We start from the raw sequence: 21,817 nt of genomic DNA on the forward strand, positions 1-21,817 counted from the left end.
ATATTTAATATTCCAGATTAATTTGAGTTTTTCATATTTAAATGACAAAAGTCAAACAGTACCTGAATACAGAGCATATCAGAAATTGTTCTTTAAAATATTACAACTAATTTTAATGTTTTTCTATATAAGTGTTTATGCGTTGCCAGTTAAATCGATTACCGAAGGGCCATACAACAGATGAATGGTTTCAACTCAGTTCCCATATACCATTAAAAGGTATTGAACCAGGTTCCCTGCGTGTCAGAGCACGATATTCTATGGAGAAAATCATGCCTGAAGAAGAGTACAGCGAGTTCAAAGAGGTATTGCCATTTCCATGTTTATTTTTGGGAAGAAGTTTTGAGTTCATATCACAGTGAATTATGAATGTAGTCTTTTCAAAGTTGGAAAAACCATCTGTTTTGATAAAACTTTAAAATTAATAGGTCGTAGCTGGTGGAGTATTGCTTAATTCATTTGTGTAATATGTACATCATTTGGATTGAAAAATTAGCTTGAGAAAAATATTTTCTCCTTCAGCAAGCAGGATGAATCTTCTACAAAAGTGGACGCTGTCACCTGACAGTTCTGATACAGATCACTCAGAGCTTATCGCTCAGAGCTAAGGAAAAGCTTAGTCTTCACAAGTATGTGTGGGTGTTAATGTACAACTGTCTTCTTGCTCAGTCCCTTCAAGTGTCTGTAACTGTGCTGTTGCCCAGATATGTTGAAGTGCACTTTAATCAAGAATTACTTTTTGCTACTCTTAATGCCCTTCCAGCTTCTTTTCTGCTTTTCTCCAAGGTAAAAAGACCACCTAAACTATTTTTATTTTCATTTCTCATAAAATTCTTCTTGACATGTGCCATCTTCATGCTGGCAAGCTCTAAACACTTTTCTTGTGTGCAATAAATAGCTCTCGTTTCCTAAACCTGCTTTGTGGGAAAATGTCTCTTCCTCAGCAACCCTCAAGACCGGTCAAGACGCTTGGGTTATGCATGCCTACCAGCAGAGGGAGACTGAGAACACTAACTTCAAACTGAGTACATATAACCTGTGCTAGCCCTCTATCTCCAGTATTTTCTCAGTCTCAGCAGAGGGTAGACATGCAGCCTGTGCAGCTTGTCCGGTCTGGTAGGATTTAGGTTCCGTTTGTGAGACTAGTTAATTTTTCAGTTATTTTCTGGGGATAAGTTGGTGAAAGAACAGTTAATCCCTGTGCCTGGAACTCTGTGGTGTGCAAGGGGTTGGTAGGTCCGGTGGGGCCTGCCATTGTCCCCTCTGGGGTGTCACACCCGGGTGGCCGGGTCCCTCCCCCCGACTGGCTCTCCCGTTTTGGGCAGCGTTGTGCCTCGGCTGCAGTGTTAATCCTGCAGCCTTGAGTGCCTTCAGATTATAGCAGCAGGGCTCAAATAAAGTTTAAAAAAAAAAAAAAAAAAAACACCTCGTGTGGAGAGCTGCAGGAGCTGCACTCCGGTGTCTCCGGAGTTGTTCAGCCGGTCTGGGAGAGCTGAGCCAGTAATTAGGCGCCGGTGAGTGTTGTTTCGTTTCTTTTGTTTTCGCCGGTTGTTGGGATCAGCTGTTTTCTGAGGCGTGAGTATGTCGGGGAAGTTGCTTCGTTGCCGGCTGTGCGCGCGTCGGGGTGTTGACGCGGCTGGCGGTCCCTGCCGGTTTTGTGGAGAGCCCAAGGCCCTATCCCTCGCGCCACCGGTGTTAGCAGCGGAGGTTCCTTCTGCGGGTTCGCAGGAGGTTTGTGCGGCTCAGTTTGGCGCTGCAGCGGCGGTCCCGATTTTGGCGGGAACTGCCGCCATCTTGGATTCGGGTCTTTCGGGCGCTGAGGCGGTCGTGGGGCCTCAGTCTCTCCCGATTTCGAGTCCCGCTGGGGGGGAGGCCTCGGGCAGCATGGGGTTCCCTCCAGAGTTTGTTTGGAGTTTGTTTCAGGCTTGGAAGGCGGGCCCATGGGGTGCAGAGTCCCTTACTCCAAGATTGGGGGGGGCTACCGCTAAAAGACCACGAGTGGAGTGCTCTGAAGATGCAGAGGTCTTTTCTCCTCCGGATTCTGAGGGTGATTTTAGCCCCCTGGAAGAGGAGGAGGGGTCGGTTGCAGGGCAGGATGGGGACCTGTCCTTGCCTGGGGAAGACCCCTCTGTGGTTAGGATTTTTCACAGGGATGAATTATCTGAACTCATTGAGCAGGTGTCTGCCACTTTAAGGTTTGATCCTGCGGCGGCTCCCATTGGGGATGGGAAGCAGGTGGATCCTTTGGTTAAGGGGATCAGGCGGGTCTCTCGTTCTTTCCCTATGAATGCGGACTTGAGAGATATGATCACGCAGGAGTGGCATTCGCCGGAGGCTCAGTGTAAGGTGGCTCGGGCTATGACCAAGCTCTATCCTATTCCTCAGGAGGACAGAGAGTCTCTCAGGCCCCCGACGGTGGATGCCGTGGTGACGGCAGTGACTAAGGCTACTGCTATTCCAGTGGATGGGGGGGCCGCGTTGCGGGACCCTCAGGATAGGAAATTGGAGACCTTCCTAAAGCGGAGTTTTGATCTGTCTGCCTTGGCGCTGCAAGCGTCGGTTTGTGGAGGTCTGGTGGCTCGGGCGTGTTTTCGCTGGGCTGAGAGGCTCCTGGATAGCCCGCAGGCTGATAGGGCTTCTCTTGTTCAAGATCTGGCCAAGTTGGAGATGGGGTCGTCGTTCTTGGCGGATGCGCTGTACGATTTGTTGAGGGCCTCTGCTAAGAACATGACCTTTGCGGTGGCGGCTAGGCGGGCCCTGTGGTTGCGGGGCTGGGTGGCCGATGCCGCCTCCAAGACTAAACTTTGTTCCCTCCCTTTTAGGGGCTCTCTGCTTTTCGGGGAGGAATTGGATAAGTTGGTGAAGGGTCTTGGTGATGCTAAGGCCCCTCTAAGGGGGCAGCAGGGCGGGGGCGTTTTCAGGAAGCTCGGCGTTATCGGCCCGGTAGGTATTCTGGGGGGACTAGGGGTCGGTTTTTCCAGAGAACCCAGCCCTTTCGAGGTGGCCGTCGCGGGGGGCGAGGCTCCTCCTCGGGAGCGTCCGGTACGTCCCGTGTGTCTCAATGATGGTTTGGGGACCCAGCCTCTGGTTCGCGTGGGGGCTCGCTTGCGCTTGTTTTACCAGAGGTGGGTCCAGATCACGTCAGACCAGTGGGTCCTGCAGATAGTGCGAGACGGGTACGCCCTAGAATTCGACAGTCCCCTCTCCAATTTCTTTCTCGTGACTCCCTGTCATTCAAGATACAAGGCAAGAGCAGTACAGACCACTCTGTCGCGTCTAATCGGTTTAGGGGCGGTGGTACCTGTTCCCAGGTTAGAAAGAGGTACGGGCTGTTATTCCATTTACTTCGTGGTGCCCAAGAAGGAAGAGGGTGCCTTCCGGCCCATTTTAGACCTCAAGAAGGTCAATGCAGCTCTAAAGGTTCCCTCCTTTCGGATGGAGACATTGCGCTCAGTTATTGTAGCGGTGCAAGAAGGAGAGTTTCTGACGTCGATAGACCTGACAGAGGCATACTTACACATTCCCATTCTAGAGGCGCATCAGCGTTTTCTTCGCTTTGTGGTCTTAGGGAGACATTTTCAGTTTTGTGCGCTTCCTTTCGGCCTGGCGACGGCGCCTCGCACCTTCTCCAAGGTGATGGTGGTGGTGGCAGCGGCGCTGCGCTTGCAGGGCATTTTGGTTCATCCGTATCTGGACGACTGGTTGATTCGGGCCAAATCAAGGTCAGAGAGCGAGGAGGCCACCGGCCGTGTGGTGGCCTTCTTGCAGTCGCTCGGTTGGGTGGTCAATCTGGCAAAGTGTCACCTGGTGCCTTCCCAGTCCCTGGAGTATCTGGGAGTTCGCTTCGACACGAAGAAGGGCCGGGTGTTTTTGACAGCTCCTCGCATCTCCAAGCTGCAGGGACAGATCCGTTGGCTCCGAGCGCAGAGAGCGCCTTCGGCTCGGGCGTATCTTCAGGTGTTGGGGCTGATGGCAGCAACAATAGAGGTGGTTCCTTGGGCCAGGGCCCATATGAGAGAATTACAGAGAGCTTTGTTGTCTCGTTGGTCCCCTCAGTCCCAGGACCTGGAGGAGAGTTTCCCTCTGTCGGGGGTTGCCCGTCGCAGCCTTCGCTGGTGGCTCCACTCTCCGAATCTAGCGAAGGGCATGCCGCTGGACGCTCCCAATTGGACGGTGCTGACCACGGATGCGAGTCTCTCGGGCTGGGGAGCGCATTGCCTGGGTCAGGTAGCCCAGGGACGTTGGACGTTGGAGGAAGCATCTTGGTCCATCAATCGCCTGGAGACTCGAGCAATTCGGTTGGCTCTTCGGGCCTTTCACAGCCTGTTAGAAGGCAAGGCAGTCAGGGTTCTTTCCGACAATGCCACGGCCGTCGCATATGTAAATTGGCAGGGGGGAACGAAGAGCCAAGCGTTAGCTGTGGAGGCGGCGGAGTTAATGTTGTGGGCAGAAGCTCATCTTCAGGGTCTCTCGGCGGGCCACGTGGCAGGGGTGGACAACGTGAGCGCGGATTTTCTAAGCAGGCACACGTTAGACCCCGGGGAGTGGTCCCTCCATCCCTCAGTGTTCAATCATCTGGTGTTGGAATGGGGTCGGCCGGTGCTGGATCTCATGGCATCGGCCGACAATGCTCAGGTCGCTCGCTTCTTCAGTCATCGAAGAGATCCTCGGGCCGAGGGCATCGACGCGTTAGTGCTCCCGTGGCCGACTCAACAGTTGCTCTATGTATTTCCGCCGTGGCCGCTGGTGGGCCGCGTGGTGCAGCGGATCGGGCGCCATGCAGGTCTAGTGGTTCTGATTGCGCCCAATTGGCCTCGTCGTCCGTGGTACGGAGACCTGGTTCGGTTATTAGTGCAGGCGCCGATTCCGTTGGGGCCCAGGGTGAGATTGGTTCAGGGCCCGATCGAGATGGCCGACCCTGCTCCATTCTCGCTTACGGCCTGTCTCTTGAGAGGCTCAGATTAAGGAAGAAAGGTTTTTCGGCCAGGGTAATTGATACCATGTTGCGCTCTCGTAAGAGGTCTACTTCTTTGGCTTATGTGCGGGTGTGGCGCATTTTTGAGAACTGGTGTCAAGAGCGGGATTATGTTCCTCTACGGGTTTCGGTCGCGGAAGTTTTGGAGTTCCTGCAGGACGGTCTTGACAGGGGGCTCTCGCTCTCTTCCCTGAAAGTGCAGGTTTCAGCGTTGTCTTGTTTCCGTGGAAAGATTCAGGGGTTTTCCTTGGCGGCTTCGCCGGACGTGGGACGGTTCTTGAAAGCTGTCAAGTTGCTTCGTCCGCCCCGTCGGCCGACGGTTCCGCCTTGGGATTTGAATTTGGTCTTGGAGGCTCTGGTAGGCCCTCCGTTTGAGCCGTTGGCTTCCATCTCGTGTAAAGATCTTACTTTAAAGACAGTGTTTCTGGTGGCCATTACTTCGGCGCGTAGAATTTCGGAGCTTCAGGCTTTGTCTTGTAGAGAGCCTTTTCTCTCCTTGGCTAAGGAGAAAGTGACTTTGCGGACAGTTCCTTCGTTTGTTCCTAAGGTGGTATCTTCCTTTCATGTAAATCAGGTGATCTCGTTACCAGTGTTGGGGGATAGGTCTGGTGATCTCTCTCAACGTCGTTTGGCTAAGTTGGATGTTCGACGCATTTTGCGGTCGTATTTGAGCAGAACGCAGGACTTCCGAGCGTCGGATCGTTTGTTCATTTTGTTTGGAGGTCCCAGAAAGGGGGAAGCGGCTTCCAAGGCTACTCTGGCTAGATGGTTGAAGGAGACTATTGCCTCGGCGTATTTGTTGAAGCGTCGGGCAGTTCCCTCGGTACTGAAGGCACACTCGACTCGGGGGGTAGCCGCCTCTTGGGCGGAAAGTAGTTTTATTCCTCCGCAGGACATTTGTAAGGCGGCGGCGTGGTCGTCCATTCATTCTTTTGTAAAGCATTATAGGATTGATGTGCAGGCAAAAGAGGATGCTCGGTTTGGAGCGGCTGTGTTGTCTTCTGCTTTTCGTGGGTCCCACCCTTAATGTGTCTACTGCTTTGGTACTTCCCAAGCGTCTTGACCGGTCTGGAGGGTTGCTGAGGAAGGTGAAATTAGGCCTTACCTGCTAATTTTCTTTCCTCTAGACCCTCCAGACCGGTCAAGAGCCCGCCCTGTCTCTTATCAGAAGTATTTTTCAGCCGTGTCAATTATCAGAAGTATTTTGAGCCGTGTTCTGCTATGTCTGTTCATTTTATATTCAGTATGGTCGGAGAACTTTCTTTGACTCTAATATTCTGCAGAGTGGGACGCCTGGGCGTTTCATCTGTTTAAGCACACTGTTGGTGTTTAACTATTAGTTTTCCAGGTACAGGGGTTTTATTAGTTTCAGAGTACTGTTCCAGGGATTTGTTTCTCTGCTTTGCTAAGTGTATACTGGAGATAGAGGGCTAGCACAGGTTATATGTACTCAGTTTGAAGTTAGTGTTCTCAGTCTCCCTCTACTGGTAGGCATGCATAAACCCAAGCGTCTTGACCGGTCTGGAGGGTCTAGAGGAAAGAAAATTAGCAGGTAAGGCCTAATTTCACCTTGTGGCCAGGAAGATTAGATGCACATTTATCAACTTTAGGCTCCTGACACTACCAACGCATTGGAATGCTCCAGCGATGACTAGAATCCTGCCTAACAAAGGAGTCCAAATGCTACTCGGATACTAGTTCATCTTCGAAGGAAAAGGAGACTAGAAGGCAACACCAATAAGAAGAGGATGTCTCTTTAAAAAAAGCAGAAAACCCTTCTCATCCCATGCCTAGTGGGTTGAAGGAACTTGGACAAAGAGAACATGGATGGAATTTGATATACTGTCTTTTTGTGGTTACAATCAGAGCGGTTTACATATTATGTACAAGTACTTACTTTGTACCTGGGACAATGGAAGGTTAAACAACTTGCCCAGAGTCACAAGGAGCTGCAGTGGGAATCAAACCCAGTTCCACTGGTTCTCAGGCTGCTGCACTAGCCATTATACTACTCCACTCCAAAGGGCTTACACTGAGCAAAAGAGGTCTGCTCTGACTGTGTTTGCGCAGTTGAGACTGCATTCAGACTGCATGCCATATTTGAGCACACATCTCTGTGTACTTCACTGCCAAAACACAGAAAATTAGTGCAGAAGTCTGAGAACAAGGTTTTGTTATTGCACCCTGTGCAGACATTGGCACAAAAGGGAAATCACCAATTGAAAGGTTATGTGGCACAGAAAACTCCCTCTTCCACAACATCTTCACTGAAAATTTTAGTAGAGGAAGCTAAATATTTTACATCGGGTACATTGCCACATGGGCCTCTCTACCTCAAATCTTTATTCAAAACTTCTTTGAGGATTTCATGAGCATTTATTTCAAACCTCTTTCCCAACTCTGTTTCAAGGAGCGAAAAGCACTTCATTTGCTAGACATATTGGACCTCATATTCTCTTTCCAGCAGCTAGAGAAGATTCACCACCACCATTGCCTCAAGCAGTCCTGGAGGGCTATATCAATCTAGCAGGTCCTCCTCCAGTTAGCACAGATTGCCCTCGCCTTGAAGAAGAAAGGTACACCAGTCGAGTCTGAGGAATATACTACTACTGCTACTATTTAACATTTCTAAAGCTCTACTAGGGTTACGCAGCGCTGTACAATTTAACATAGAAGGACAGTCCCTGCTCAAAGAGCTTACAATTTAATGGACAAATGTAGGGGCAGTCAAATTGGGGCAGTCTAGATTTCCTGAAAGGTATAAAGGTTAGGTGCCGAAAGCAACATTGAAGAGGTGGGCTTTGAGCAAGGATTTGAAGATGGGTAGGGAGGGGGCTTGGTGTAGGGGCTCAGGAAGTTTATTCCAAGCATAGGGTGAGGCGAGGCAGAATGGGCGGAGTCTGGAGTTGGCGGTGGTGGAGAAGGGTACTGAGAGGAGGGATTTGTCCTGTGAGCGGAGGTTTCGGGCGGGAACGTAAGGGGAGATGAGGGTAGAGAGGTAATGAGGGGCTGCAGACTGAGTGCATTTGTAGGTAAGAAGGAGAAGCTTGAACTGTATGCGGTATCTGATTGGAAGCCAGTGAAGTGACCTGAGGAGAGGGGTGATATGAGTATATCGGTTCAGGCAGAATATAAGACGTGCAGCAGAGTTCTGAATGGATTGAAGGAGGGATAGATGTTTAAGTGGTAAGGCCAGTGAGGAGCAGGTTGCAGTAGTCAAGGCGAGAGGTAATGAGAGCGTGGATGAGAGTTCGGGTGGTGTGCTCAGAGAGGAAAGGGCGAAGTTTGCTGATGTTAAAGAGGAAGAAGCGACAGGTCTTGGCTGTCTCCTGAATATGTGAAGAGAAGGAGAGGGAGGAGTCGAAGATGACTCCGAGGTTGCGGGCAGATGAGACGGGGAAGATGAGGGTGTTATCAACTGAGATCGAGAGCGGAGGAAGAGGAGAAGTGGGTTTTGGTGGAAAGACGATAAGCTCGGTCTTGGACATGTTCAGTTTCAGGTGGCGGTTGGACATCCAGGCAGCAATGTCGGATAAGCAGGCCGATACCTTGGCCTGGGTCTCCACGGTGATGTCTGGTGTGGAGAGATACAGCTGGGTGTCATCAGCATAAAGATGATACTGGAAACCATGAGATGAGATCAGTGAGCCCAGGGAAGAGGTGTAGATTGAAAAAAGAAGGGGTCCAAGGACAGATCCCTGGGGAACTCCAACAGAGAGCGGGATGGTGGTGGAGGAGGATCCATGAAAGTGTACTCTGAAGGTGCGGTGGGAGAGATAGGAGGAGAACCAGGAGATGACAGAGCCCTTGAACCCAAATGAGGACAGTGTGGCAAGAAGTAAATTATGATTGACAGTGTCAAAAGCGGCGGATAGATTCATGAGGATGGAGTAGTGGCCTCTGGATTTGGCAAGGAACAGGTCATTACAGACTTTAGAGAGTGCTGTTTTCCACTGATTCTCCAGCTTTGAGACCTTCATCAGTATTAGGTAGAGTCGCAAGAAAAATTGAATGCAGATGTGAAAAATATCTCCTTGTTATGTCCATTGGTGTGCATACATTCAAGCGAGCTTAGACTTCAATTAATTCAGTTTTACCACACCAGTTGGTTGTGGCTGAATCAATCTTAAAGAAAACTAAGGGATCCAAGGAATAAATTTCTGACCCAATAGAAAAGGAAACTAAAACATTAGATTTATTGGACAGAAAAATATTTGAAGGAGTTATGCTGAGCTTTAGAATCCTCTGTATACTCAGAAAGTTGAGTCATTTCTGTTTTCTCAAGGGAAAGATAAATTCCTGAACAACTCCCAGGCTTTTGGCATGTCAGATCATACCTCATCTGAATCTGTTGGAACTAGAAGACTAGCTTTGCTGAGGACTTAAGGGCTGATGAAAAGTGTTTACAATAGAGTAGCAGATTAAAAAAAAAAAATCCAAAACCTTATAGCAGCCATGAGGGGACCATTCTACCCTTATGAGAAGCAATATATTTTCCAGCAGAGGACTTGCCAGTAGTGCCTGAGAGAAATATACGAATAACAGCATCAATATCAAACCCAGATTCCTCTTTAGAGTGAAGGGACGATTAAAGATCCAGCTGCCTTCATATGCACCCAGAGCTTTGTCTTTCTGAGATCTAGATACATAACCACCCTTTCACCATCCCATCTCTCTGCGCTCCTTAAGAGAGAACACTTTACCATTTCAAACAGTGTTGGTCTCAGGACACTTGGGTACTAAAGAGAGTTCTGACAATCACCTTCACTCTTTCCTGATTTCCACAGATCATCCAATCTGATCTTCTGCTGTGGACCAGTATTAGGAACTACTTACTTCACAAGGTGATTAACTACCTTTTCTACCAATAAGTAGTGGGAAAAGTTCCAGTAAAGGCAGTAAGATGGAATTAGAAAAAATTGGCACAAGACTTCTCCTTCCACTTTTTGCCTCGCAACCAGATTTAACAACTGACATGTTAAAGATGGGTATGGGTTGCGCTTACTTAGTTCATGAGCACACAAGTCACACATATGAAGAACAGTTGAAGAACTTATTTCCATATTAGTTGCATTGGATTTATAGGGTTTTGGAAATAAGCCTTTCAATTACTGACCAACTAGTAAAAGCATACCATTTCAGGACCATTTAGATCAGCCACCATAGAGGATATATATGTAAGTCTGCAAAGTGATCTTCAATTCACACTTTCATCAGACCTACTGTTTGGATGCTACATCCAAGAAATGTGGTAGCTTGGTCAGTTTTTGCTGAAGAATTTATATAATGCCTTTTCAGCTTCCCCCATTTAAGCTAAATTACCAGGTTTCTATTTAAGAATAAAACTGATTCTCCTTTAAAACTCTCAGCTGTGAGAATCCCGCCAGTAGTGTGGCTGATGCTTGTCAGCAGAAAAAAACAATCTTGTCTGTAATGAGTTCTCCATTAATGGGATCAGACACAGAGGCCTGCTTGCTGTTTAGGGGGGAGTCAGCTGCTAAGTTAGATACTGACTGGATTGAGTAAGGATGTGGCTGTGCATGTTCAGAAATACCACCAGGGTTTTCTGAACTCTGAAAGCAGCATTCACTTGGTGCCATCATAGTAACATAGTATATGAAGTGGCCCATTTAGTCTGTCCAGAAGACATTAGGATTCATCAGATTTTCTTTTACATGTACAAGGTATTTCAGTGCTTTTCTGAATTTAGGCTCCATGCTTAGTTTCTATCAACTTGCTTCTGAGGCAGCCTGTTAGATATTCCATTAAGTTCTTCGGAGTTCTTAGTAAACTGAAACATCCAATCTCATCAGAGCTGACCAAATGGAGTCCAGTATGACCACGAAAGGTTTTACCAGAAGAGCGTGTATACACTGCTGTAATCCAGCTGTTAGGCCTTTGGGTCATTTGGGTCAAACTGTGTGGGTTCAGAGATGGTATCTTCAGAATCCCTTGCTGCTGAACCTCTGTAGATGATATCTCTCCACCTTGACCCAGCCTACAGCTGCTGGTTCAACCGGAAGTTCCTTCATATCCAGCGTGATAAAGATACTACCGCCCACTGCTCCTAGCAATGAAGACTGATTCTGCACTTCGGCAGTCAACTCGAACCTCAGGATGTAGAGTTGACTACCGAAGTGCAGAATCGGTCTTCCTCCGGACTATAGTTAGGTGGATGAGAAGGACTTCGCATTTCAGAGCTCAATGAGCAGCAGATGTTGGGTAAGTGTCTCCTCTACAAATAGCTCTTTTGCTGGAGACACCTTCGGGATCAAAGGAATAATTGTGTTTATTAAAGGCTGTTTTGAGGCGGAAGGCTGTGGAGGCTCGGAGGGGTAGCTCCTAACCTAACTATTCCACTGTGGGTCACATCAGAAGAGGTGAGCTGACAGGTCAGCCAGATGGAGAGGCCTTGAATGGTGGTCTTGAGGATGGGGTGTGTGTGGGTGGGGAGGGGGGTACATGGTAGGACCTGCAAATTTGTTTGCCTAGGACTGATTATTCTGGCTCTGACTATACTCTTCTCTGTTGAGATCTCAGTTGAATGTAGGAAAAAATATTATGGTGTTCTTTTTGTATTACCAAATACAGTAATAGAAATCAAAACGTAGAAAAGAAAATAAGATGATACCTTTTTTATTGGACTAACTTAATACATTTTTTGATTAGCTTTCAGACGTAACCAATTCGTAAACTTCGAAAGCTATCAAAAATGTATTAGTATCTTGTTTTCTTTTCTATGTTTTTTTAAATTTCTTTTTATTACCTTTAAAATGGATTAACACAGCTACCATATCACTGTACTCAAATACAGTAACAAATAATATCAGACAAGATGTGCACTGAAGGATTTTGGCAAGCTTCTCTGCACAGTAACACTTTATAATGCAGGACTTCTAATTGGAGATTTTTCAATTATAAATGTAAAAATAATCAGGAAAGAATTTATTTGTATTCAGTTTTCAAAGCTTATCTGGCAAGGTAGTTTTAATGGTTCTTGATGATTTATGAAATCTGGGCTTACTGAAATGTTGAATTGTTAAAGGTAAAAAAATTGGTAAAATTTAAAAAGAAAAATCCATATATTTAATTCGTCATTTTTAAAAGTGCATATGGTATGTTGTTGTTTGCATTTGATGATTTTAACTCATATTGTTATTACCTACCTGCTATGAATTATTCATTTACTCCTAATTCATTTGATATTTTATTTCTCACATCTAATTTACTTGATATTTCCATATACCTTAACTGTAACACTTCTCTGTACTTACCATTCCGTTAACGGTGATCGCCATTGCTGCATAATTGTAAGCCACATTGAGCCTGCAAATAGGTGGGAAAATGTGGGTACAAATGCAGCAAATAAATATTGTAGGTACTGAGTGCTCATGGTCCTTGGGTGTGCATTGTGATTCTGTAATCACCATTAGAACAAATGATGTGTGTATCGTGATGATAAATATATGTAATAACGGCTATGATGCTGTAATATCCATTACGTCCCAAAGATCAGTCCAGACAAATGGGTTGTGACCATCCACCAGCAGGTGGACATAGAGAACTCTAATAAATTGTGCCTCATAAGCTCCTGTGCCTAGCAACCAAGCCAATATTCTCTATCTCATGCAGGCGGGATAGCAGCTCCTGTGCGCTATGGTGACTTCTGTGTGGCCTCCTGTCCTGCTTGCAGGTTCAGTTGAGTTTGAGGTTGAAAGTACCCTGTGCCTTAGGTGTAAATTTAGTGCTCTGGGTCCCTCCCTGCTCCCCCATTGCCACTTTTTACCTCTTTATTTCAGTTTTCCCTTCTCTTTGTTATGATACTTCTGGGACAAGCATGATAGCGACAGGTTCTTGGTCCTGATTGGCTATGTCAGGGATTGAGATGACGTATGAGGCAGATGATGTCAGATGCAAGACCCTATTTAAATCTACCTCTGCTTGCATAGGACACTCTAGCATTAATTCTTTCAGCTGTGAGCTTATCTTGTGATTCTCCATTTTCTGTGCATGTGGCAGTGTGAGTTCATTCTCTGTGTGGTTTATCTTTAACCCTGTACTTCCTGTATTTGCTGTTTGAGTCTCTGAGAGTTTGCTCCTTGTGCTGTAGCTCAGCGGTGAGCTGTTTCTTTGTGTGGTTTGCCTTTAACCCTTTTCCTTCTGTGTTTGCTGTTTGTCTGTGGGAGTTTGCGCCTCCATCTCCTCGTGCTGTAGCTCAGTTGTGAGCTGCCTCTCTGTGGTTTGCCTTTTCCTTCTATTTGCTCTTGGTGGTACTGTTAGTAGCTGTGTGTTTGGTCTTGTGACCTTTTGTTGGTAACTGTGTTTTACGCAGTGTGCGCGACCTAGTTAGTATTCCCTTCTGGGACTTGTTCTGTTCCTTTTTCCCTTCCTTCTTGTTTGGGTTCCAGTTCGGCCTTGCGGCCCGTATGTGTGTCTTATCTTTCCTTTCTGGTGGTGCTCTCTGTCTGGTCTTCCTGAGCATACTGAGCTTCCTAGCCTTTTGGCTCTGTACTTGCGCGGGTTCAGTCTGCCTTAGACCTCGGCCTAGGTCCAAGGGCTCACAATTCTTCTCCTGCCTCTATCTTTAAAAGAAAAAAAAAAGCAGCTAGTGGGGTCCTTTTTTAGAGCACTTATGCTGTGGGAAGATTGTGGGGTTTCAGTGCCTTGGTGGTCATGAGGCTGGCTGTGTTCTGTGAGTATATTTATTATTATCTGAGCCTGTTAAGTCTTCTGCACGCTGCGGGGGTAAGCTCTCAGCTACTGGTTCCTGCACGCTTTGCTTATGTGAACTTGCCATTTTTGCTTACTTTGGCCATCAGTATTCTGTCTCCGGGAGTTCAATCTGGCCCCACTCCGATGACAGTTTTGGCAGACTCAGTACCAACAGTTACTGTGCTCCATGATGCTTTGGCAGACATTTTGTCAGTGGGTTCCTCGCCTACTACTGTATCCCAGGATGTTGGTTTTACATGGGCAGAAGTGTCTCTCCTGCCTTTTTTGCCTGAATTTGTTCTTTAATTACATTAGTCCTTTTTATTAAAGTCTGCTCAAGCTGTCTCTCCGTCTCCTCATGTTGCTTTTGAGGAGCAGTTTTCTAAGAAACGAAAACTTTCCATTTCGCAGGATTTGAAGAATTTCCTCAGGTCTCTGAGGAGGTTTTATCTGCATATTCTGACTGTCTTAGTTCTGGTGTTGACCGCAACATGGACATTTCAGAGGCTGACGGGGATGGGGGTGATGCTACGCTAGCCTGATTTTGAGAGTAGAATTGCCTCTGTTGATCACAGAATCTATGGAGGCTTTAAAAATGTCTTCCCCTTCTCCATTCTTTGGTCCTGCTCAATCTATTATGTCAGGTACTAAGAGACCTGAATCTTTCCATGTTCACGAGGCTATGGAGGAGCTTATTGCCTCCGGGCGGCTCACGCTATGTCAAAATTATATCCCCTTCTGCTGTCTGACTTAAAGCAGTTTGCTTTGGCTAAGGTGTATACCCTTATTACGGCGGTTACTAAATGTACCACTATCCCTGTTGAAAGCGGCACTGCATTAAAGGATATTCATGACTGCAAGCTTGAGGCTTCCTTGAAGCTTGCCTTTCAGCTGCATTAAATTCTCAGGCAGCAATTTCTTCTTTTGTAACCAGGGCCTCTTTATCGTGGATTCAACAATTGTCCACATTGCGCTTATCTCCAGACTTTCTCCCTACCTTTGAGGCAGAGTTGTCCTATTTGTCAGATGCTCTTTGATATTCTCCGAGTGTCAGTTAAGGGTATGGCCTTGGCTGTTTCGGCATGATGCTGGTTGTGGTTGAGGCATTAGTCCACTGATGTGCCATCCAAATCTCATGTCGCGAAGTTGCCCCTTTTCAGGGGAGACTACTCTTTGGTACAGATTTGGAGAAGATTAAGACCTGGGATATTCCAAGGTCCAGCGATTACCTGAGGACAAACCTAAGCCTCCTCTCTGGGTGGCGAAGTCTCATTTTCTAGAAGCGCAGTGATATAGAACAGGGATGGCTTTTACTTCTGTTCAAAAACTTACTTTCCTCAGACTTGGTCTTCTTTTCGAGGAGGCAAGAAGCCCTTTTCCTCTTCCTCAAGAACCTGTCCCTCTGCAGCCTCCTCAGTGACGGGGTTGAGGTTCATTCCTTGTACGTAAACATAGGTGTGCATCTTTTCCATTTTCACAAGGAGTGGACCATCATTACTGCAGACCAGTGGGTCCTCAATATCATTCTCCATGTCTACAAACTAGAATTTTCAAAGCTACTCACAGATCTTTTTATGCTGTCCCCTTGTGGCAGCTCTACAAAAGGTTGGGCAGTGCTAACTACTTTAAGGTAGTTCCTCCAGCAGAGAGGGACATGGGTCGATATTAATTTATTTTGTCGTCCCAAAGAAAGAAGGCTCTCTTTGCCCAGTTCTGGTTCTCAGAGGGGTGAACAAGTGTAAGTGTTGCACTTATGCATGGAGACTCTTTGTTCTATCATAGTCTTGGTCTATCCAGGCGAGTTTCTCACCTCATTGGACTTCAAGGAGGCTTATTTTCTTATCCCAATTTGGTCTCCTCACAGGAAATTTCTCCGGTTTGCGATCCTGGGAAATCAGTTTCAATTCAAGGCCTTACCTTTTGGCCTTGCTATTGCATCTCACACATTTTCAAAGGGTATGGTGGTGGTGGCGGCAGCCTTTCTTCACCTGCAAGGAATCCAGGTACATGCTTACCTGGACGATTGGCTAATCCAGCCGCATTCTTATCAAGAGAGCCTTTGCAGTTCACAGACAGTCGTGTCTCTTCTTCCTTTGCTGGGTTGGGTGGTGAATTACAGCAAGAGTCATCTCACCCCCACCCAGACCCTGGAGTTTTTGGGAGTGTGCTTCAATACCCAGGCAGTGAAGATTTTCCTGCTTCAGCATCGTCAGCTCAAGCTCAAACAGCAAATTCTCAGACTTTTCTCTCTTTCCTGCTCGTGGGCAGGGATTACATAAGTACATATAAGTACATAAGTAATGCCACACTGGGAAAAGACCAAGGGTCCATCGAGCCCAGCATCCTGTCCACGACAGCGGCCAATCCAGGCCAAGGGCACCTGGCAAGCTTCCCAAACGTACAAATATTCTATACATGTTATTCCTGGAATTGTGGATTTTTCCCGAGTCCATTTAGTAGCGGTTTATGGACTTGTCCTTTAGGAAACTGTCTAACCCCTTTTTAAACTCTGCCAAGCTAACCGCCTTCACCACGTTCTCTGGCAACAAATTCCAGAGTTTAATTACACGTTGGGTGAAGAAAACTTTTCTCCGATTTGTTTTAAATTTACTACACTGTAGTTTCATCGCAAGCCCCCTAGTCCTAGTATTTTTGGAAAGCGTGAACAGACGCTTCACATCCACCTGTTCCACTCCACTCATTATTTTATATACCTTTATCATGTCTCCCCTCAGGCGTCTCTTCTCCAAGCTGAAAAGCCGTAGCCTCCTTAGTCTTTCTTCATAGGGAAGTCGTCCCATCCCCGCTATCATTTTTGTCGCCCTTCGCTGCTCAGATTCTATGGTGGCAACTTTGGATGTTCTGCCTTGGGCTAAGTTCCACATGCAGCCCATACAGTTGTCCCTGTTGATCTGCTGGTCTCCAATCTCGGGAACTTATGACCAGCTGGTGCCGTGGATGCCTCAAGCCAGACCGAGTCTGAATTGGTGGCTTCTCCCTGCACACACTTTGATGTTATGGCCTTGGTCCTGAGAGGGCGCGATTGAGGAAGAAGGGCTTACATGGATGATATTACTACCTTTTTTACAAGACCGAAAGTGGTCCACTTCGTATGCTAGAATGTGGAGAACATTTGAGAGCTGATCTGCACAGAATGGTGTTTCTCCATTTCTTGCTTCTTTGTCTCAAAGTTTATCCTTCCTTCACGAGAGGCTTGGCTCTCAATTCGCTCAAGGTTCAGGTGGCAGCTTTGGCATGTCATAGAGGCAAGATAAAGAATTCCTCATTGGCTGGTCACCCTGATACAGTTCGATTCCTCAGGGAGTTGCTCATCTGCATCCCCCCTCTGCAATATTTGTCCTCAGTAGAATCTTCAAGTGGTTCTTAAGGCTCTTCAGTCGGCCCCCTTTGAGCCCCTTCATTTGGCAACTGTCAAAGATCTTACTTTAAAGGCAGCATTTTGTCAGCACGGAGAGTTTCAGAGCTTCAGTCTCTCTTGCAGGGATCCCTTTCTCCACTTTTCTTACTCAGGAGTTTCCATAAAGACAGTTCCGCCCTTTTTGCCAAAGATTGTATCTTCATGTCAGACTATTTCTTCCTTCTTTTTCCAGGCAGGTCTGTTCTGTAGAATACGTTTCCCGTGACTAAAGCGCAACCTTATGCACTATCTTACTGCTACCAATGATTTCAGGTGGTCTGATCATCTTTTTGTCCTCTTTATGGGACCCCAGAAGGGTTTGCTGGCCTCCAAACGACTGTGGCTCGATGGCTTAAGAAGGCTATTTCTTTGGCTTACATTCTGTGGGGTAGATCTGCTCCCCTGCTCATCAAGTCTCATTCTACCAGGTCTTTGGCGTGTTCTTTGGCTGTGTTTAGGGCAGTTTCGTTGGCAGAGATCTGTCTGTCAGTGATGTGGTCATCTCATTCTTTTAAGTATTACTGTTTGCTGAAGCAGATGCTTCCTTCAGGGCCTCTGTTTTCACTGCAGGGATATCACAGTGCCTCCCCTCTTAAGAATTGCTTTTGTACATCCTATGTGTCTGAACTGATCCTTGGGACATATTGGAAGGAAAAATTAGTTACCTGATAATTTTCTGTTCTTCAGTCTCAAAGGATCAGTCTTCAGTTTTTTTTCTGGGTTCTATGTAATTTCAGGTGTTTGTATTGTTCTAGTTCCTTTAAGGATCAGTCTAGAGCCTGCCCTTCTGTGATTAGTTTTTTTTCTGGGGTCTATGTAATTTCAGGTGTTTGTATTGTTCTAGTTCCTTTATTTCTAAGGCACCAGTTTTGCCCTTTATTTCATAGTTCTTTTTGTATCTAGAGGCTGAAGTTTTTTCTCTGGAAGTCACTCTTTCACTGCTTTGTTATTGAATACTGACTTGGTTGCTAAACGCAGGAGCTTATGAGGCACACCTCAGAGTTCTGTAACTCCACCTGCTGGCGAATGGTCACAACCCATTTGTCTGGACTGATCCTTTGGGACTAAATGAAAGAAAATTATCAGGTAATGAATTTTTCCATATAAAGGGCTGGCTAATTTGTGATAGTGTTCAACTATCGTGTTTATTGTGTGTATTTATGAACAAACCTTTGCCAGAGACGGGAAGTCAGTAGAACTAGAGAACATGAATTTAGGTGGCAGAAGGCCTGACTCGGGAATAGCGTCAGAAAGTACTTTTTCACGGAGATTGTGGTAGATATTTGGAATGCCCTCCTGCAGAGGCGGTGATGAAAAAGATAATAGAATTTTAAAATATTTGAGATAAATACAAATGAATCTTGTTTGGAAAGGATGGAACCAAACAAACTTAGCGATGATTAGATGGCAACTCCAGTAAATAGGAAGCAAAGCCAGTGTTGGGCAGACTTCTATGGTCTGTGCCCTAAAAATGTCAAGAACAACTCAAAATCAAGTGTGCATATGTAGTATTACATCATACTTTATGCTATGAGTTTATCTTATTGAGCACACTGCATGGATCATACACATCTGCCGTCATCTGCTATGTTACTATATTTCTGTAAGTGTTAGTGTGTGTCTGTATTACGTTAGAACATTTTGTTTTGAGGGAATAGCAAGCTATTTTATAGATTTATTATTATAAACTATTATTATTTCTTTTTAGCTAATACTTGCAAAGGAGCTGCATGTAGTCGATGCCTTATCCCATGTATGTGGACAAGACCGAACACTACTGGCTAGCATTTTATTGAGAATTTTCCTTCATGAAAATCTTGAATCCTCGTTGCTACGAGCACTAAATGACAAAGAAATAAGCATGGAAGGTATAATGAACGAGTTTTATATTTCAATTTTATTTGTTTAGTATTGTAAACTGCCTTTTTATACCAGTAGGAAAGGAGGTATAGTAAAAAAAAAATAATAATAATAATAAATTAAATCTTAAACCATAAACATTTTGCAACTCTGTTTGGAGTGCAGATGTAAAAATTTAGGGCCACGTTATAGGCACGTTAGTGTTTTTAATGTACGTTAACTGTGTACGCACTTACAGTATCCTTATAGGTGCCTACACGGTTAGCACGCATGCTGATTGTAAGTGGGTTAAAAATGCTAATACGCCTTAGTAAACAGGGCCCTAAATGCCATCAAGGTGCTTTGTTTTTGTAATTTATTTCCAGCAAGAGGATGATGTGTTTTTCTCACTTAGATGAAGCTACAACATTATTTCGTGCCACTACACTGGCCACCACTCTTATGGAGCAGTACATGAAAGCCACAGCCACACCTTTTGTGCATCATGCCCTAAAAGAGACCATCCTAAAGATAATGGAGAGCAAGCAGTCTTGTGAGGTAAGACTGCAGTACTGAACTTTTACATGTTATATATAATAACACAGTATATAATGACATTAACCCTAATGTCACATCCAGTCTGTCCACTTGAAATTTGTGTACAGGCAATCCAACACCAACTCTCCCTCCTCTCATCTTTTAGCCTTTTCTTAGAATTTCATTCATCTGTGCCCTGCACACCCCAAAGTTTTACTGATGCCTCTTCCTCCTCTGCTAGTAGGCTATTCCAGATTGTACAAGGTTTGTTCCTCTTTGAGATTTGATAGTTATAATTATAAAATGGACTATGTTTAAAAACTTAAGTATGATAACATTTATTTGACATTCATTTCAGACTCTTAGAAAGTAAAATTTTATCTTTATTGAATTTTGTTGTAAACCATTCTAAATTAGCTTTTCAAGAAGCGTATGTATACATTTTATATGTAAGTAAATCATGATTTGTTTTTATAGGTAATGACTGTCTTGTAGGCACTCTTGCTATGGTTAAATTTTTGCTTCCGTGTATATTAAGTGCATACCTTCGAATGGTTTTAATTATTCTTGTAATTAATTCACATGCACATCTATTGTGTAGACCTGTAAAATTCATTTTTCAATGTGTTAACCATAAACTAATAAATTATTTCTCAGAGGAAAATCAGGATTGAAAGCCCTCTCAGATGGGTGATATCATCAAATAGCGTCCAGAGTGGGAAAGTGTTTCTCCAGCTTAGAAATCTTCTAGAAACTTTTGAGAAGCACCACCACACATGTACATCACTTTCCACCTATTGCTGTTGCGCAGTCTGTTTTTCTGTGGAGCTCTTCAGTTGAGTTTCCTGGCATTTTCTTCCAAATATGTCTAATAAAAATGTTATAAATGGGCTTTCTGTGTCCCTTATAATTCTTAGGTTTTTGACTACTTTTTAATTTCTGGGGTTTTTTTCATGTCCGCCAATTGAAGCCTGTTATTTTTACAGGTCTTGTTGGGCCCTAGTTGGCTATCTCTAATCGCTGAGTCATTGGATTTCACTGCAGCAGTATTGTTTTGGTGGCATGTTCCAGTACAAAGTGGTTATAAAAAGTGCATCCAGTGCAGCAAGACTGTATCTGTCATGGATAGTTATATTTGGTGTTTGCTGTGTGTAAGGGGCAGATATCAGAGAGAGGCAGTGAACAACAGTGAGAGAATTTTGGCACTTCTAGGTCTGGTTCATCAATGTTGGCATCAGAGGAATTGGTTTCTGTGGGTCTAGGGTCTATATGGGGAATTCATCAACCACTCTTGATATCGGGATCAAACATGTACAGCATCCTACCTAAAGAAAAAAAGAGGATTTGTTGGCTTTTGCATAGACATATTTGGGCTCCTGAAGTATATAGGGGACCAAAGGCTATGATTGCAGTACCAATTCATTTCTTTCTACATGAGCATCAGTTTAGTATGTATCAAACTCCATTACTGTTCAGTGTGTCTACAAAAAGATAGACATGAAACACGGTTCATCAAGCATGATAGTCATGAAGTAAGGAGGATGTACAGAGAGATTTAAAATATACTCCCTGGCAAAGATCCCAGACTTCTGTACTTGGACAAGAGAAATTTTCTAAGAGGCAGTGCTAGCTGTATGAATTCTCTCATCAGTTCTGTATGGTGCAGTATATGCAAAACTCTCTTTCAGAAGGCACAGGCTTTTTTGCCCAACCTGTCTTCACGGGTACAAACTGTTCGTATCCATTTTAGTAGAACCGGATGGTTCTAGACAAACCATTTGATATACTAAACAGTGCCTTGATGTCAGCTTCCAACATTGTTGATTGATGTCTCGGGTGGTTGTTTCCCCTCAGTTTGCAAAATGTCGACCATGCAAAACTTGCAGGTGCTCCCTAGAGACTCACTTGAGGATATGGTAAAGAAATTGGGAGCACTCTTAAAGGACCACTGCTTCACTTTGCAGCACCTTTCTGCTGTATCACAAGATAGAATGAGCATGTCTCAGTATAGTAATGGTTTCTTCATGACAGGCTTAGCAAATTCAACATCCTGCTGTCACCAGCAAGAGAGGAGACAGGCAAAGCAGGCTGCACCTGTTTAGCATCTTTCTTTTGAATGTTTCCAACAGTCACAGCTATCAAAGGTAAAGTACACATCATTTCTTCAACAATGAGAGCGCATAAGAGCATAAACATTGCCATCCTAAGACAGACTGACAGTCCATCAAGCCCTGTATCCTGTTTCCAACAGTGATCAATCCAGGTGACAAGTACTTGGTCAAATCCAGAAAGAGTAAACAGATTTTATGCTGCTTAACCCAGGAATCAGCAGTGGA

The 21,817-nt window shown here is 45.2% G+C and overlaps 1 protein-coding gene across 3 annotated transcripts in view; it reads left to right on the top strand.

Annotated features, from left to right (window-relative positions):
- RASA1 (RAS p21 protein activator 1) overlaps nucleotides 1-21,817 on the top strand; it is a 385,986-nt gene that overhangs the window by 205,229 nt on the left and 158,940 nt on the right. For all 3 annotated transcript variants that reach the window (XM_030193361.1, XM_030193362.1, XM_030193363.1), the window contains exons 16-18: nucleotides 133-305; nucleotides 18,814-18,973; nucleotides 19,360-19,502. In XM_030193361.1, coding sequence (XP_030049221.1) covers nucleotides 133-305; nucleotides 18,814-18,973; nucleotides 19,360-19,502 — 476 coding nt within the window. The remainder of the gene's footprint in view (nucleotides 1-132; nucleotides 306-18,813; nucleotides 18,974-19,359; nucleotides 19,503-21,817) is intronic.

The sequence above is a fragment of the Microcaecilia unicolor genome, chromosome 2 (genome assembly GCF_901765095.1).
Source record: "Microcaecilia unicolor chromosome 2, aMicUni1.1, whole genome shotgun sequence".
In the NCBI taxonomy this organism is placed as follows: domain Eukaryota; kingdom Metazoa; phylum Chordata; class Amphibia; order Gymnophiona; family Siphonopidae; genus Microcaecilia; species Microcaecilia unicolor.